Source organism: Helobdella robusta, assembly GCF_000326865.2.
Source record: "Helobdella robusta unplaced genomic scaffold HELROscaffold_91, whole genome shotgun sequence".
Taxonomy (NCBI): Eukaryota; Metazoa; Annelida; class Clitellata; order Rhynchobdellida; family Glossiphoniidae; genus Helobdella; species Helobdella robusta.
In genome coordinates, this window is record NW_008705520.1 from 438,399 (window position 1) to 453,744 (window position 15,346).

The 15,346-nt window shown below is 33.3% G+C and overlaps 2 protein-coding genes across 2 annotated transcripts in view; one reads left to right on the forward strand and one right to left on the reverse strand.

Moving 5' to 3' along the window:
- Nucleotides 1-1,926: 1,926 nt before the first annotated feature.
- Nucleotides 1,927-2,604, reverse strand: HELRODRAFT_182731 (hypothetical protein; the record flags this gene model as incomplete). The annotated part of the gene is made up of 1 exon (XM_009033457.1): nt 1,927-2,604. One exon carries the CDS (start codon nt 2,602-2,604, stop codon nt 1,927-1,929), a length of 678 nt encoding a protein of 225 aa, XP_009031705.1.
- Nucleotides 2,605-4,890: 2,286 nt separating this feature from the next.
- The window catches only part of HELRODRAFT_119705 (hypothetical protein), a gene marked incomplete at both ends in the record, with an annotated part of 29,306 nt that continues 18,850 nt past the window's right edge, over nt 4,891-15,346 (forward strand). Inside the window, 3 exons of the mRNA XM_009033458.1 lie at nt 4,891-4,993; nt 5,345-5,445; nt 13,658-13,756. Coding sequence (XP_009031706.1) covers nt 4,891-4,993; nt 5,345-5,445; nt 13,658-13,756 — 303 coding nt within the window. The remainder of the gene's footprint in view (nt 4,994-5,344; nt 5,446-13,657; nt 13,757-15,346) is intronic.

Sequence of the window (15,346 nt, forward strand, 5' to 3'; positions counted from 1 at the left end):
ATAACAATAGAATTCTTATAAGAAGTAGGAAATTTAGAGGTGGAAAGAGATAAATTAACTAATTTGAGAATGATTGGATAAAATATTGAAGAGAATTCTTTAAGTAAATTAGAAGGAAGTAGATCTAGAGAACAGGTTGTAGACGACATAGAATTAATAATTTTAGTTAGTTCTAAAAGATTTATTGGAGTAAATACAGAGAAAGATTCAGTAGTAAGTTTAGTAAAGTTATGAGAAGGAAAATTAGAATTAGATGTTCTTAAAGAAGTAATTTTATTTACAAAAAAGTCATGAAACTGTTGAGCAGAGAAAGATGAGTGAGAAGATTTTTTATGTAGAAGTTTAGATAGAACAGACCACCTATTTTTAGATGTTGAAACAGATGTTATAGAATTTCTAAGAAAAGTAGAGTGTTTAGAGAATAGTAGATATTTATAATTAATCAATTCAGATTCATAGATAGAATAAAGAGAGTTAGATGGATTTAACCTATAGGCTTTCTCCAGTCTTCTAACACTTTTCTTGGCTACTACACAAGCATAATCAAACCAAGGAGCCTTACGAGAATAGAGCCTATAAGTAAAAGATTTAAGAGGAATAAGCTTATCAAGAATAGAAGTAATGTAGATATTAAAAGCACAGACAAAATCATCAACATCAGAAAATAAGGTAGTATCAAAAATAAGTTCAGTAAGAGATTGAAGAAAAATATCTTTATTAAGAGAAGACCAGCATCTTTTAGAAATAGACATAGATGAATTTGAAGGAAGAAAATCTAATGAAAAAACAGATTCAATAAGAAGGTGATCAGAGTAATGAACAGAGCTAGCAGAGATATTAATAGGCTTAGAAAAAGATGAAGCTATAATAAAATCAATAGTGTTACCAGAAGTATGGGTAGGAAAAGAACAATATTGAGTTAAGTTAAAAAGAGACAAAATATCATTAAACCTACAAGTGTAAGAACATGATAAATTATTGAAGTGCAAGTTAAAATCACCAGAGATGTAGAAAGGAATAGAAAAAGAGTAGAGAGATTCAGCGAGTGAGTAGAATTCATCTAAAAATAAAGTGAGAGAAGAAGAAGGAGGGCGATAGATTACAGCAATATAGAAAGATAGAGAAGAAGACTTAAGAGATACAGCAAGACATTCAAAAGAAGAAAAGTGAAAGGAAGTATTAATGGAAGCAGTAAATAGAGATTTATAAAACAGACAGATACCTCCATAAGAAGAATGAGAAGATGATAGAAGATTTTTTGGAGGTCTAGAGAGTTCAAGGAAGCTGTAACCATCAGGAGTAGCAAGAATAAGAGAGGGAGAGTTAGAGTCCTCGTGCCAAGTTTCAGTAAGAGTAAAAAAATCAGGTAAGGAGGAAGAGATTATTTGATGGATATAGAGCGATTTTTTATTAATTGATCTTATGTTAATATTAAACAGTGAAAATGTAGAGGTAGGTTGAATATTGGTATTTTTAAATCTAGTTATATTATTTAAACTAATAGAATTAGAATTATTATTCTTATCATTAGTATTAATTACATTAGGATTAGAGTAGGATTTAATAAAATTATTATTATTCTTATTATACTTGCTAATAACATTATTATTATTAATATAATTATGGTTACTAACTATATTTATTTTTTTGTTAGAGTTAGATTTATTATTTTTATTGTTATTATTAGACCTAAGATTAAAGTAAAAAATTCGCCGCCGAACTACTCTCGTCGGAGACAAAGGAGTGTTAGAAAGGCTTAAGAGAAAGTCTCGAGAATAAGACATAATAATATTTTCAAGTTAAGGAAAAGATGTTGAAAGATATAGAAAAAAATAGTCATAGTAAAAAAGAAGAGAACTCACTTGTTCAGAAGCAGAAAACAAGAATCCACCCAAACTAAAAAACCACCGAGAAAACGTGCCGCCATCACGCTAAACGTAAAAGACAATGTGAGGTGTATCCCTTTTCCATTCCGAGATACGATGACCGCTGGTCGTTCAACCTTCTGCTCTGGCATCTTGTCAAGATCTCGCATAGGTCGTCATCTCCTCCCTCCTCCTCCTCCTCCTCCCCATCATCAACTTCCACAGTCGCCAAGTTGACGCCGGTCACGTGATGTCGTGACGTCATCGCCGATTGGTTGCGAGACGCGCTACGAGGATGCGCCGTCGGTCTCTGCTGCGGGCTGCTTGTGTCGGCGCTGCTTGTAGCTTCAAGTCTGCTGTGCATCTTCTGTTGCAGCCTCTTCAGCTTCTTGCTGGCTTTCAATACACTACCATCGGCAGCAGAAGAGAACACATTATTATCATCATCAACGTAATTATTATTATTGTTGTTGTTGTTGTTGTTTTCATTGTTGTCATTCTTCTCAGTGACATTAACATCGGCGTTGTTGACTTGAATTTTTTTCGAGGGCTTCTTAAATTTACGACGTTGCGTAATAGCAGAAGTATCAGTTGGGGTAGAAGTAATTATATTATTATTATTATAATTGTTATTATTATTATAATAATAATTATTATTATCATCATTATTATTCCTTATAGTAGTACTATTCGTTTCATAACTAGTAGCTATAGAAGTGGCAACAATATTCCCGTTCATGTTGCAAATAGTAGTAATAGCAGTAGTAGCAGCAGCATTAGTAGTAGTTGTTGTTGTCGTCGAAGATCGCAGAGGTAGTTGTAGTTGTAATGTGTAAAATAGAATTGCTAAAGAGTAAATAATTTTACAGTGCATATTTTGTAGTGTTTTTATCCAGTTAAACAGTACCTACTTCATTCAAAACAAAAAAAGGTCGCCACCAACCTTATTATAATCATACTCTCCAAATTTTGTTAGTTTCTTGGCTCTCCCCGTCAAAGATGTTTAAATTCGTTTTTGTATATAATGCTGGATATTTTGAGAGAGGCCCTACAGATGGTTTAAGAGTAAAAATATAGCTAAATGACGTAAATGATTCTAGGTCAGCGTTCAAATCAAACGCGCCATTTCATTTTCTATTTGTATAATTCAATGGGTACTCCATAGTCAAGCTGCATCATTATCTGAATGTCAGAAATTTGTTCATGAAATTAACGTCACCAACTTCATCGACTTTTTTTAAATTTTAACAGTGTAGATTGAAACTCAGTTGCTTAGCGATCCGGTTGGATAACTTACGTGACGAAAAATACGTGATACATCATTTTTCGTTTGTTTAAAATCTTTTTTTAATTATCTTTTGAAATTTTCATCGAGGCTGCTTATGAACTTCTTTGTCTGCCGACAAGACAAGCATGGATCCGGAATTGGAATTGTACCTGTTCGAGAAATATGACAGCTGGTCAACCGTGTACAATGTATATCGTTGTGTTGTTCGGTTGCTGTGCGGCTTCTTTATTCATTTATTGTTTTATTTGACACTTTTTTCATTCTATTTTGGCTGCAATTTATAATTTTATATTTAAGCTTCAATTACAATTATAAATGTTAGCAATTATTAATTTATTTACTAGACCCCCAAGCGAAGATTTTTCTAAACCGCAACTGCCCGCATTAGCAAAGTTCATGTCCGCATTTGCCTGCATCCGCACCCCTCATAATCTGCATTTGCACCGCATCCTTTACAAGACAACCAAAATCTCATGTTTAGAAAATAGCAACACAAGAAGGCAATTTTTTTACAACATATAATCTGTTGCAAAGATATCTCTTAATTTAATAACTTTCTAATATAATAATATAATAAAAATAACATCGACCAGAACAACCAACACAAAATCAACAATGAAGAGAAAACACCAAGAAGTTATTTATTAATTTAAAAAATGTTATGTTGTGTTATACTCAAGTTATATATATATATATATATGTGCATATATTATATATATATATATATATATATGTACAGTACATATATTTGTATGTTGTATACATACGTATGTGTGTATCATACATGTGTATGTGTATGTATGGTGATAATAACACCTGTGTTAAGTATGATAAATAGTTAAACTTCACACATTCATTTTGTATAATACAAATATGCACGCGTATCAACATATATATGTATGTTGTAGGTGTGTATGCATGTATATACATTGTCTTAACTTTCTTTTTTCAAATTTGCTTAAGTAATTAGTAGAAGCTTCTTGCTTGGTTTAATTAACACGGATCCCTTGGGACACACAAACACTTTTTTTTCAATTAATAATGAAAGACAAAATTTTTTTATTCTTAAAATTTTGAAAATTATAAATTTAATTTTGCGGGCAAGTTTTTCTAAATAACGCACTTGAATCTGCTTCACTGGTAAACCGCACAGACAAAATCTGCAAATACCACAGAGTTTTAAGAATTTTTTACCTGCAACCAATGATGCATTAAACCGTATTGAGGTTGTCCGCTTGGGGCTCTATTATTTACCATGCATATTGCCATATTGATCATTTCATCATTTGTTTATTGCAGGAAATTGAAACTCTGTATTTAAATTAATTTTATTTAAATTTAATTTTATTTAAATTTTATAATAGATAAGTTAAAATATTTTGAGTTTTATAATAAATAATAGTACAATATTATTTCTTTGCAATCTCTTAAACATGGTAAACAAACATGGTTAAAAATTTATATTTTGTACACAAATATTTGTGGGTTGATGTGCATGTGCATTCATTCAATCCATAATAATAAACATTTTGATACTTAGTTATTCAATTAGATGCTGTTATTTGGTTAATTTTTTTAATTCATTTTTTTTCAAAATTAATTTAACAATAATGATTACATTGTTTTCTCAAGTTATAATTATTAATATTTTTAAATACAGGTCTTATTTTAATTTTTAAATGTTTCAAAACATGTTCTTATAATTTAAGACTTAGGTTCTCATGCTTTTTTTCTTAACAGCAAATATGCCAGGAAGCACAAGAGAGGTATGAGCTAAGTCATTCAGATGCCCGAAGAACTGAATTTAGATCAAGAAATCGCTACAAGGATATAAGCCCTTGTTAGTTTCAAAAGCATTGTCTATACTGCATTATTATCTGTTGTGTTCTAATTGTTATTATGCTGTGAAGGGATAGGCTGTGATTGAGATCTATTTTTTATTTAATTTACTGATGATCCGTATATATTTATTTTCAGTCCCATCATTTAAAAAATTGTGTCTGTGAGATGATGTGTGTGATGCATTGTACATTTGTATTGGTTTGTATTTGTGGCGTGATGAGTAATATTTGGTACTATTTTTATGGTATGGTACTTTTTCATAATTGTTCATCAAAAACATTTAATCTCGCTCTAAATAAATGACTCATGGCAACCAACACTAAACAGCAACACAAACAACAACAATCAGTTGATCACAGTCGCATAAGGTTAGAATACAACAACATCGATTACATCAATGCAAGTCGAGTTGATGTCCCTGAAGCCCAAAGATCATACATATTAACTCAAGTATTAAACCTTCTTGATAACTATTATTATTTTTCTATCACAATATCATCAGCTGACATTTTAGTAAATATGATTTTTTTGATAAAATGTTTGCTAAATTGTTTAACAATATTTTTTGGACTGGTTTCTATTATTAATCATTACCTGTTGCTACTACAAGATTTATTATGAAATCGTTCATTAATCTTAATCTTCAACAATTATTGATATTAAATGTCTGTGAGATGAAATAATGGTAGGACACTCTGCTCTCGGTTTCAGTGATTGGACTCAAATGCAAGAGAGACCTGCCTGTGTATGTGGATTGAGGTTCACATGTGTTCAGTTCGTTTTTATTGTGTAGTAGTAGGAGTTGATGTTTCTTAAATATGAGAGAAAATGACACGCTGAATTGTTGGCATCTGAAGAAAAGAGTTTGTGGGTGGAATGCTTAGGATGTCTGGTCTAGCGTAGATTTCGTTGTAGAATTTTTTAGTTTCTAGTTTTAGTTAGTTTTATAAATTTTTTTAAATCGTTTTAGTTTCCAAGTTTTTTTTAGTTTTAATAATTATTTCGTTTCAAATGTTTAAGTTTTTTAAATAGTGTTTTAATTGTTATTAATGTCAACATAAAATTTCACCTTTTTTTGACTAACATATATACAATATTCAAGAAAAAAATGTATATAATATGTAGAACAACAATTTTAGACAAATAAATACAAAGCTTTAAGTTCATCTATCAAATAATTTTTAATTTCATGAGTATTTTTTTCCAAACTTTTATCTAATTGAATTCTTCTTTCAGATAAAAGGATTTCACATAGCAAAAATGTTCTTTTGACATACGCTTGAAAGAATAGAACAGAAATTAAATCATTAAATCTAATGCTACCTTACTTAAAATTGGGAGCTCTAATCTTTTTGAGAGTTAAAAATTTATGATACCATTTTCTTTCAAGACCATCTTATATGATATAAATGTCATATGTAAATATTGTCATATGTAAATTCTGAGTCATCTCACATTCTGAAGTTGTTAAAAATTTTTGATACTCTTTAGAATGGTTTCTTTCCTTATGTGTCTTTAAGCTTGTTGGATTTTTTCCTTTAATTATTTTTTTGCAATTCCCTTCATTGCATAAACACAAGCACGTAATACTGTTTAATTGTTATTTAAAATAATCCCATACTGGACTTTTTTCGACGGCCTGAAAGGTTACTCATTCTTAAGTTAAATCATGAATTGCAAACCAGTTATTGCAACAACAAATCAACTTAGATAAATTTACAATTACGCAACGTGGCCAACAAACGATTCAAAAAAGAAGACGGAAATTAAATATTGGACAATGAAATTGAAACAAAGACAGCAAATCCTAAATTTCATTAAAATTTTAAAAAGTCTATAATAAATTTTATTTGAATTAAATTTTTTCGTTTCTATTTTATTTTCGTTTATTTTATTTTTTTCGTTTTAGTATTTACCAAAAATTTTTTTCGTTTAGCTAGTTTTCGTATACGAAATCTACACTAGTCTGATCTAGTTTAAAATTTGAGGACCAAGATTGGCAATTTCTGATATTTTTTTGGGACATTCAAGTGTATGAAACATAAACAGCTGTAACAAAAATTAAGATTAATCTACTGAGAAAATGACTGGAGTAGAATTATTTCTTTATCTAAATATTATGGTTTATTTATATTTATTTTAGCTTAGAAATGGTTACAATTACAATGACTTTCAAAAGTTGATCCATCTGGAATAATAATTGTGTATTGCGCATAAATTGACCACATGGTTACAATTACAATGACTTTCAAAAGTTGATCCATTTGGATCAACTTTTGAAAGTTGATCCAGATGGTTCAACTTTCACCTCAGACAGGCTCTTTGCATGAGCCTGTCTGAGGTGAAAGGCTTTTGTGACGTACTTCTTAGTTGTTTCCTCTGTATGAACTGAATGGAAGTCAACAATTGATGCAATTCACATCCTGCAACTGCAAGAGAAATACCTTGCAAAGCATCAACAACTATCACACATTTTTGTAGACCTTGAAAAAGCATTTGATCGAGTTCCCCGTGAAGCAATCAGGTGGAGTCTACGTCGACAACTACGAATACTAAGACTCTCGTCAGCACAACGGTTGGAAACACAGATGCATTTGACATCGGCGTTGGAGTTCACCAAGGCTCGATTTTCAGTCCACTGTTATTTATAACTGTGATGGAAGAAATCACAACACCGATACGCACTGGTGACATTTGGAATCTAATATATGCTGATGATATCGTTTTAACAGCCACGTCTGAGCAGAATGCAGCACAGATGTTTAAAGATTGGAACACCAGACTCGCCGATCATGGATTCCAAGTCAATATCATCAAAACCAAAGCAATGAACACTGGTTAACACATCCAATCCACAAATACTGGACGATGGCCCTGTCCAGTTTGTAAAGCTGGTGTAAGCTGGTTTAGGTAACAATTCAATCAAAGGTCAGCAGTGTAACCAGTGGTGTCCCAAACGTTGTTCAAAAATAATTGGTACTTTATCTAAAGTGTCCAATTTTGTTTGTCCTGCTTGCATCAATCCACAACAACAAATTCGAAATAGCACTGTTTTTGAAGCCATCAAGGTAAAGAAAGTCACATCGTTTCAATATCTAGGGGATGTTCTGGATTGTACTGGAACAGCTAAAGCTGCCGTTCGAGCACGCATACGTGCAGCCTGGAATAAATGGCATCTCCTTACCTGCTTACCTCTATATTGATGCGGCGTGACATCCCAACTACCACTACGATCAAGACTTTATAAATCTGTGATACGTCCGATGTTGTTATATGGTGCAGAAACATGGCCAATGACAACCAAACTGGAACAACAACTTCAACGAACCGACATGAAAATGCTCCGATGGATGCAACGAATTAGTCTGAAGGACCACATCAAATCTACCGAAATCCTGCGTCGTGCTGGTTTAGATGATATAAAGGACGAATGCCAGCAACACCGTCTGCGGTGGTTTGGTCATGTCAAACGAAGTGGAAACAGTGCCATAACTTCTCTTGCAGATGTTGAAGTACCTGGCACACGTCCCAAAGACCGTCCAAAAAATTTAAATGAAATGGATACAACTGATTGCCTAATTTGGCGCAAAAAAGTTGATGGCAAAGAAAACAACTTCCTACCTCGGGAGAAGTGGGTCTCTGGACGCAAAACGAAGATTGATTGAGCTGAATGGAAGTCTAAGCTTTTATACCAGAAGACAATTAACAGTTAATTGTAACTAATTGGGATTTATGATGTGCTTTGGTCAGCGTTGCATAATAATAATAATAACTAATTAATTGTTTAACAACTGTTTAAATTTGTAAAATTAATTCATACACGTTTGAAATTTAGAGATTCAGAATACATGAAGCTGCGGTGTTATGAATAATTTGGTCCCAATAAAGTTATGGTAAATTCAGTTTACTGGATTTTTGTAGATTGGAAGATAACAAGTCAGAATGTTTATTAACTTTGTTTTGTTAGAAGAAAATGTGACACCGTTTCATTGACTGTTTTAAGATTTAGTTGGGATCTTCAGTGTATTATATACATGATTTTTTGTCACCAGTCCGACGATTTGAAACAGTCACCTACTGTGTCTCAAGTCAATAACCTGTTATACATGCAATTTCTGCAGACATTTCTGTTCAACGCTATCTGTTCATAAAAGCCCATTACAAATTCTCTAATAATAATAATAATAATTATTAATGAAAAATTTAATAAAGCGCTAATTCAAAGGATCTCAAAAGCGCTATCAAAAAAATATCATGGCATAATCAACACAAATAAAGAGTTATCAGTGCATTTCAACAAAAAAAAAATTTTAAGAAAAAAAACACAGTCTTCATTATTTCCTTAATCTAACATCGCACAATAAACTATATAAATCACTCAGTTATAACTAAAACAAGTCAGTTCGATGAATTACAACGAAAATAAGTAAGTTTTCAGTTTTCTTTTAAAATCAGGGAGGTTCAACTCCGGATCTCTTAGAAAGGCAGGCAAATTGTTCCAAACAGACGGTCCCAAGACGGCGATGTTACGAGACCCCATATGAAGACACGAAACTGGGACTAGCAGCAGGTTCAGATCATGAGACCTCAGATGCGTTCCAGAAGGAGGTGCCAACTTCTTTGCAAACATTTCCGACAAATAAGGTGGTGCAAGACGATTTATTGACTTGTAGACTAGAGTTGATATTTTGAAGATTATTCTTTTTTTTACGGTTAGCCAGTGCATTTGTTTCAGTATTGGTGATACGTGATCATATTTTAAACCGCCGACAACAACCTTTGCAGCACGATTCTGCAATGACTGTAATACAGCTAAATGCTAAATGTTTATCAGGTAATTCGTAAAACAGGCTATTACAATAATCAATTCGTGAGTGCACGAAGGCATGAACCAGAGTCTGCAACGTAGTGTCAAGAGATCTACGTATTTGATTGAGCTTTCTTATTTGGTACATGCATTCAACGGAAAGCATTCTAATGTGATCTTTCATTGACAGATTGGAATCTAGAATAAATCTCAGACTAGTAGCTTTTTGGCAAAACGGGATGACACTGTTTTTGATAATGATTGAATCAGTTTCTAGCTTCATAAGCTGTTTCCACGTACCTACCGGCAAAAATTTCGTTTTACTCTGATTCAGTTTGAGAGCATTGTTTTGCATCCACAAATCAACCTTTGATAAACATTCAACCAATCTGTCCAATTCGGCCTGGAAAGTACCAGGCTTACTGGTAACAATGATTTGTATGTCATCCGCAAATGCATGATATGAGAAACCAAATAATTCAACCACTTTGAATACCTCAGATGTATACAGAAGAAACATGACAGGACCCAGAACCGAGCCTTGGGGCACACCAGACAAAACTATTTTGACCTCGGACACTTTACCACCAAATGATACTTGCTGAGTTCTACCAACCAAATACGATTCAAACCACCTTAACACAGCACCAGAAAATCCAAAAGTAACACACAATCTCTCTAACAGTATTTTGTGATTTACACAATCGAATGCGGATGACATATCGAGAAACACCATCATAGACGTCTTCTGTTGATCGATAGCCCCATAGACATCAGACAGAACCTTTAATAGAGCCGTTTCAGTTGAATGGTATTGCCTGAAACCTGATTGATAAATCGACATTAAATGATTATTCTCTAGGTGAGTGAGTATCTGTTTAACAACCACACGTTCAATTATTTTAGATATGAAAGACAGATTGGATATCGGTCTATAGTTTTCAACATTATTCTCATCAAGATAGTGGTTTTTTATTAGTGGAGTTATTATAGCATGTTTGCAAGCAGAGGGAAATTTACTTTGATTTAAACACATATTGACAAGGCATGTCAAAAATGGCGAAAATAGATTAATAAACTTTTTGAGTATGTGAGTTGGTGAATTTTTTACTATGTTAATTATATCTTTCTCAGAAACATCTGAAAATGTTGCGAACAAATTTTTGACATTTGATCTGCAATCAGACGAGTTAGACCGAACTTTGATTTCGATGCTGTCTATCACCTTACTCAGTTTGTCGTTGAAGAAGGACATAAATCGATCTGGCGTAAGTTCATGCATACTAGAAGAATGATTGTCATTATGATCTCTGCAGAGAATTTTATTCAAAACTTTCTAGAGATTTTTAGGTTTTGTCTTGTTTTCCTCAACAATCCTAGTCCAATATTTGTGACGTTTCTCTGAAAAAAGTTTTGATTTATTTTTCAAAGCACATCTCCATTCCTCACGATGAACTTGTTGCAAACTATTTTTAAAAATTCGTTCTTTCCTTCTACAAGCACGTTTACAAAACCTGCACTCATCATCAAACCACGGTGCCAAATTAACACGATTGGTGACTACCATATGGATTGGTACAACTCTATTGATCACACAATTTATTTTACTGGTAAACAACTGCAGTTCTTCATCAATATTTTCTGTTGAACATGGTTTTGATATTGGAGAGTCGAGAACAAGTTTAATAAATTCATCCTCATTCAAACGATTCCATAATTTGACTACTTTTTTTATTCTTGACGTACAATTTCGAGTCATTGACAGTGCAATTTTAATGAAACCATGATCAGAGTGGATTCCACTTGGATATACTATACAGTCTTGGACAGGAAGATCGACTGAAGTGACTATTAAATCCAATGTACCACCATGTATGTGCGTAGGTTCTTTTACATGATTTTGAAACTGAAAATTTTCAAAAACATCAATTAGCCTAAAGGCATGTGGATCGTTAGTCCTTTCAATGTGAACGTTGAAATCACCTGTCAAAATAATACGAGAACTTAATACTGTTACATTTTCCAGCACCAATATCAGCTCGTTAAAAAATAATGTAGATAATTGAGCAGAACCCGGTCTATAAATAGCGAGCAATATAAATTCCCGGTTGTTGGTTGTAAATTTGACCGCTAAAACCTCAAATGTGACAACTGCAGGTAAATCAATTTTTTTGCATCTCAAACAGTTACGGAAAAAGATTATTAATCCACCATGCAAAGGATCATAATTTCTCACACAATCCACAAAACGATAACCAGGAGGCATTGATAGTGCAATGGATGGATTATCTGAAGACCCATGCCAAGTTTCGGTTACAACGAAAATATCCAATCCATCGTAGATCAAATCATAAACAACATTAAACTTTGTAGAAATCGACCTTATATTTAATAGACCCAGATTTAATTTAACCCCATTAGAACCAGCAGATATATCAAAACCAAGACCTTCACCACCACTACCACCACCCATCACACTCCTAAAAGCAGCCCGGCCACAACCCAATCCATCAAAATTTACTTTTTTCTCACCGGGAATCTTACAATCTTCCATCTTCCCGGAGAACCGCGAACCTTGAATAAAAAATCTTTATTAGCAGCTTCCTGCATCTTAGCATCATCTTGCAAAATTTTCAATTCACCTCTCTGTTCTTTAGTCAAGTCATGACTAATGCCAATTCGACCAAATTGATCAACCAGAGAACTTAATTTAAAAGTGCTTTTTATAATTTGATTTTTAACAGCGATATTGTCCAACTTGATAAGCAAAGGTCTCGACGTGCCATCAGTTTTTTTACCCAATCTCACAATTTTTTATCAGACATGGCGTCATCCGTTAAATGGTTCAAAATTTTGAAAACTCGCTCTTTATCGTTGACATCTTCCGGCAGTCGAAATAACATTATATTTGTTTCTCTATCTTTCACATCGGATGCTTCAATCAAAGTTTTGTGCACATTTTTAACTTCGGCATTAAGAACGTCAACGTTCTTTTTGACTTCTTGACTAACAACCAAAGCAAAAGTTGACTTTATATTATGTTTTAATGACTGCATCTTGTCATTCAAATCTGACTCCAAACCACCAAGTTTATTTAACATGGCCTCGCTTGAATTAATGGCAGTTTTTATAATTTCCATATCTGACTTTATTGCAATGTTCAAGTCATACAATTTATCAATTTTCTTTGACAATTCATTTGCTTTGGACAACAACTTGACATTTGGTGTAGTCTTGATGCATATGTCACAAAACCATTTAACATTGCTGCTTGTACGTATAAAAGTAACGACATTATCCGGTATTGCCGTATAAGTTGAATGATAAATAGATTCACATTGGCAACATTGCAAACATAAACTATCTTTCGCAGACTTTGTACATTTAGTACATTTTTCACGTGTATCCATTGTTTTATGAAAAACAAAACGTATCTCCTAAGTCGACCAAACAAACACCACGTGATTAAAAAATTAACTCAAATTTGCAACAAAATAACGAAATAACTACTTTTACAATTTAAATTAAACAAAATTAAATTAAGCAATTATCCTGAAACCAAAAGCAACTATTTGACAACTTTTCGAAACAAGACAACCACTGTACTAAGATAAATTAAAGATTTTTAATAGACGAAATTAATACTTCCATGCACATGTAAAATATTATACATATAAATTATATATACATATATATATATATATATATATATATATATATATATATATATATATATATATATACATAAATCAATACACATATAAATATATATATATAATAATAATATAATTGAACATGACAATGACGATATTTTGATAGAATTGGATAAAATCTTTAAAATAATTTTTCAATCAGGGTCCACTAGCAATAACTTTCAGTCACTTCTGGTTGATGTGTTGGGAGAAGCAGTCTTCATGCATCGTCATGCTCAACAAGCTGGTAGAAAAGAAACAGGTTGCGTTTTTTTAGTTATGCTACTATTAAATTGCGGTAAGTTCTGTATGGAACTTATTCATTCAGTGTTGTATATAACTTATAATTAATTTATTAATTACTCGCTGATTCGGTCCACTTCATAATGCGTTAAAAATAATAAATATTGTGTTAATAGCAGAGTTTTATTAACTTAGATGAGAAACAAAATAAAATAATTAACATAGCATTAATTAGGGAAGAAGATGAATATTCAAAAATGCATTGTAGTCAGAATTTTTGGCAAAGCGACCTGCATACATCTATCACCCAGCTCCGTCTTTGTTCTGGTGACTGCCATCAATTCACAGGAGATAGATTACAGAGCTTAACCATAAATGCAACAGTGAGCAATAACTGCTATCTTGTTAGAAATTCTTAATGTTCGGCACAGCGAGCTGATAAACTAATCATGGCTGCATGTTGTCATTCAACAACGTCAGTGTTTCCGATGTTTCTGGATTTAGTCTAGCCCTGCGATTATTTCATTGTTACTCCACAGATTGAAAAAACTTTCACATGCTGAAATAGCTACAAACTTTCTTGCAAACAGCTGGAAAATTATTATTGAAGTCATTTTCTACCTAGAATTGCAATGCAACACAGTCAGTTACGTGTAGTATCAAATATTTATCTAGTTCATGTCTTGTATCATTATTGTCAGAATTAGAAAATGGAGTAGCGGCTGTTTTAAACTCTGCCAGTAAATTAGATTTAGGGTCAAATATACCTTTTTTATGGAGACCGCTGATCTGAATGACTACATTCTCCACTGCTGTCTGGTTGTGCACTATATGAGTGCTGAGGTGGTATAAAAGACATAATTTTGTCTATCTACTACGCATCTTTGAATGCACGAAAGACAGGTATTTGTAAAGTGGTACAGCAATTGTTGATAGTTTATGCACAGGATGAATAATGTAATAATATATTTTTTCATCCAGATTTGACATAAATACACACACACACGTTTAGACGGCATTTTCCCCGAGATCGGGGGTTGCCGCTTGGCTACCTATAATGAAACCGAAATACCCCTCGACTCCATCCACATCTGTCACTCGCCTCAGTATCACGCAACCCCGCTTTCACCCTGTCCTTCTCCACCTGCTCTCTCCATCCCAATCGCGGACGACCCCTTCCTACCACTCCCTCAACCTCGAACTCCAACGCTCGCCTAATCCCGACCCTTTCATCCCTTCTCAACACATGTCCATACCACCGCAATCTCGATCTCCTTATCAATGTCACAATGTCCTCATTCAGTCCCATCATTGACATCAGCTCTGTACTACTCCTCCTATCCTTCACTTTAACCCCACACATCATCCTCACCATAGCTCTTTCAGCCCTCTGCAGTACACTTTCCTCCTCTCTCCTCAACACCCAAGTTTCACCACCATATATCATCGCTGCTCTCACACATGCTTTATATACCCTCCCTTTCATCTTCACTGACCATTTCTTTCCACACAATACCCCACCCAGTTCCCTAAATTTCATCCATCCCACACGAACTCTAGCCGTAACTGCGCTCAAACATCCTCCATCCGCATTCAGCTTATCCCCTAA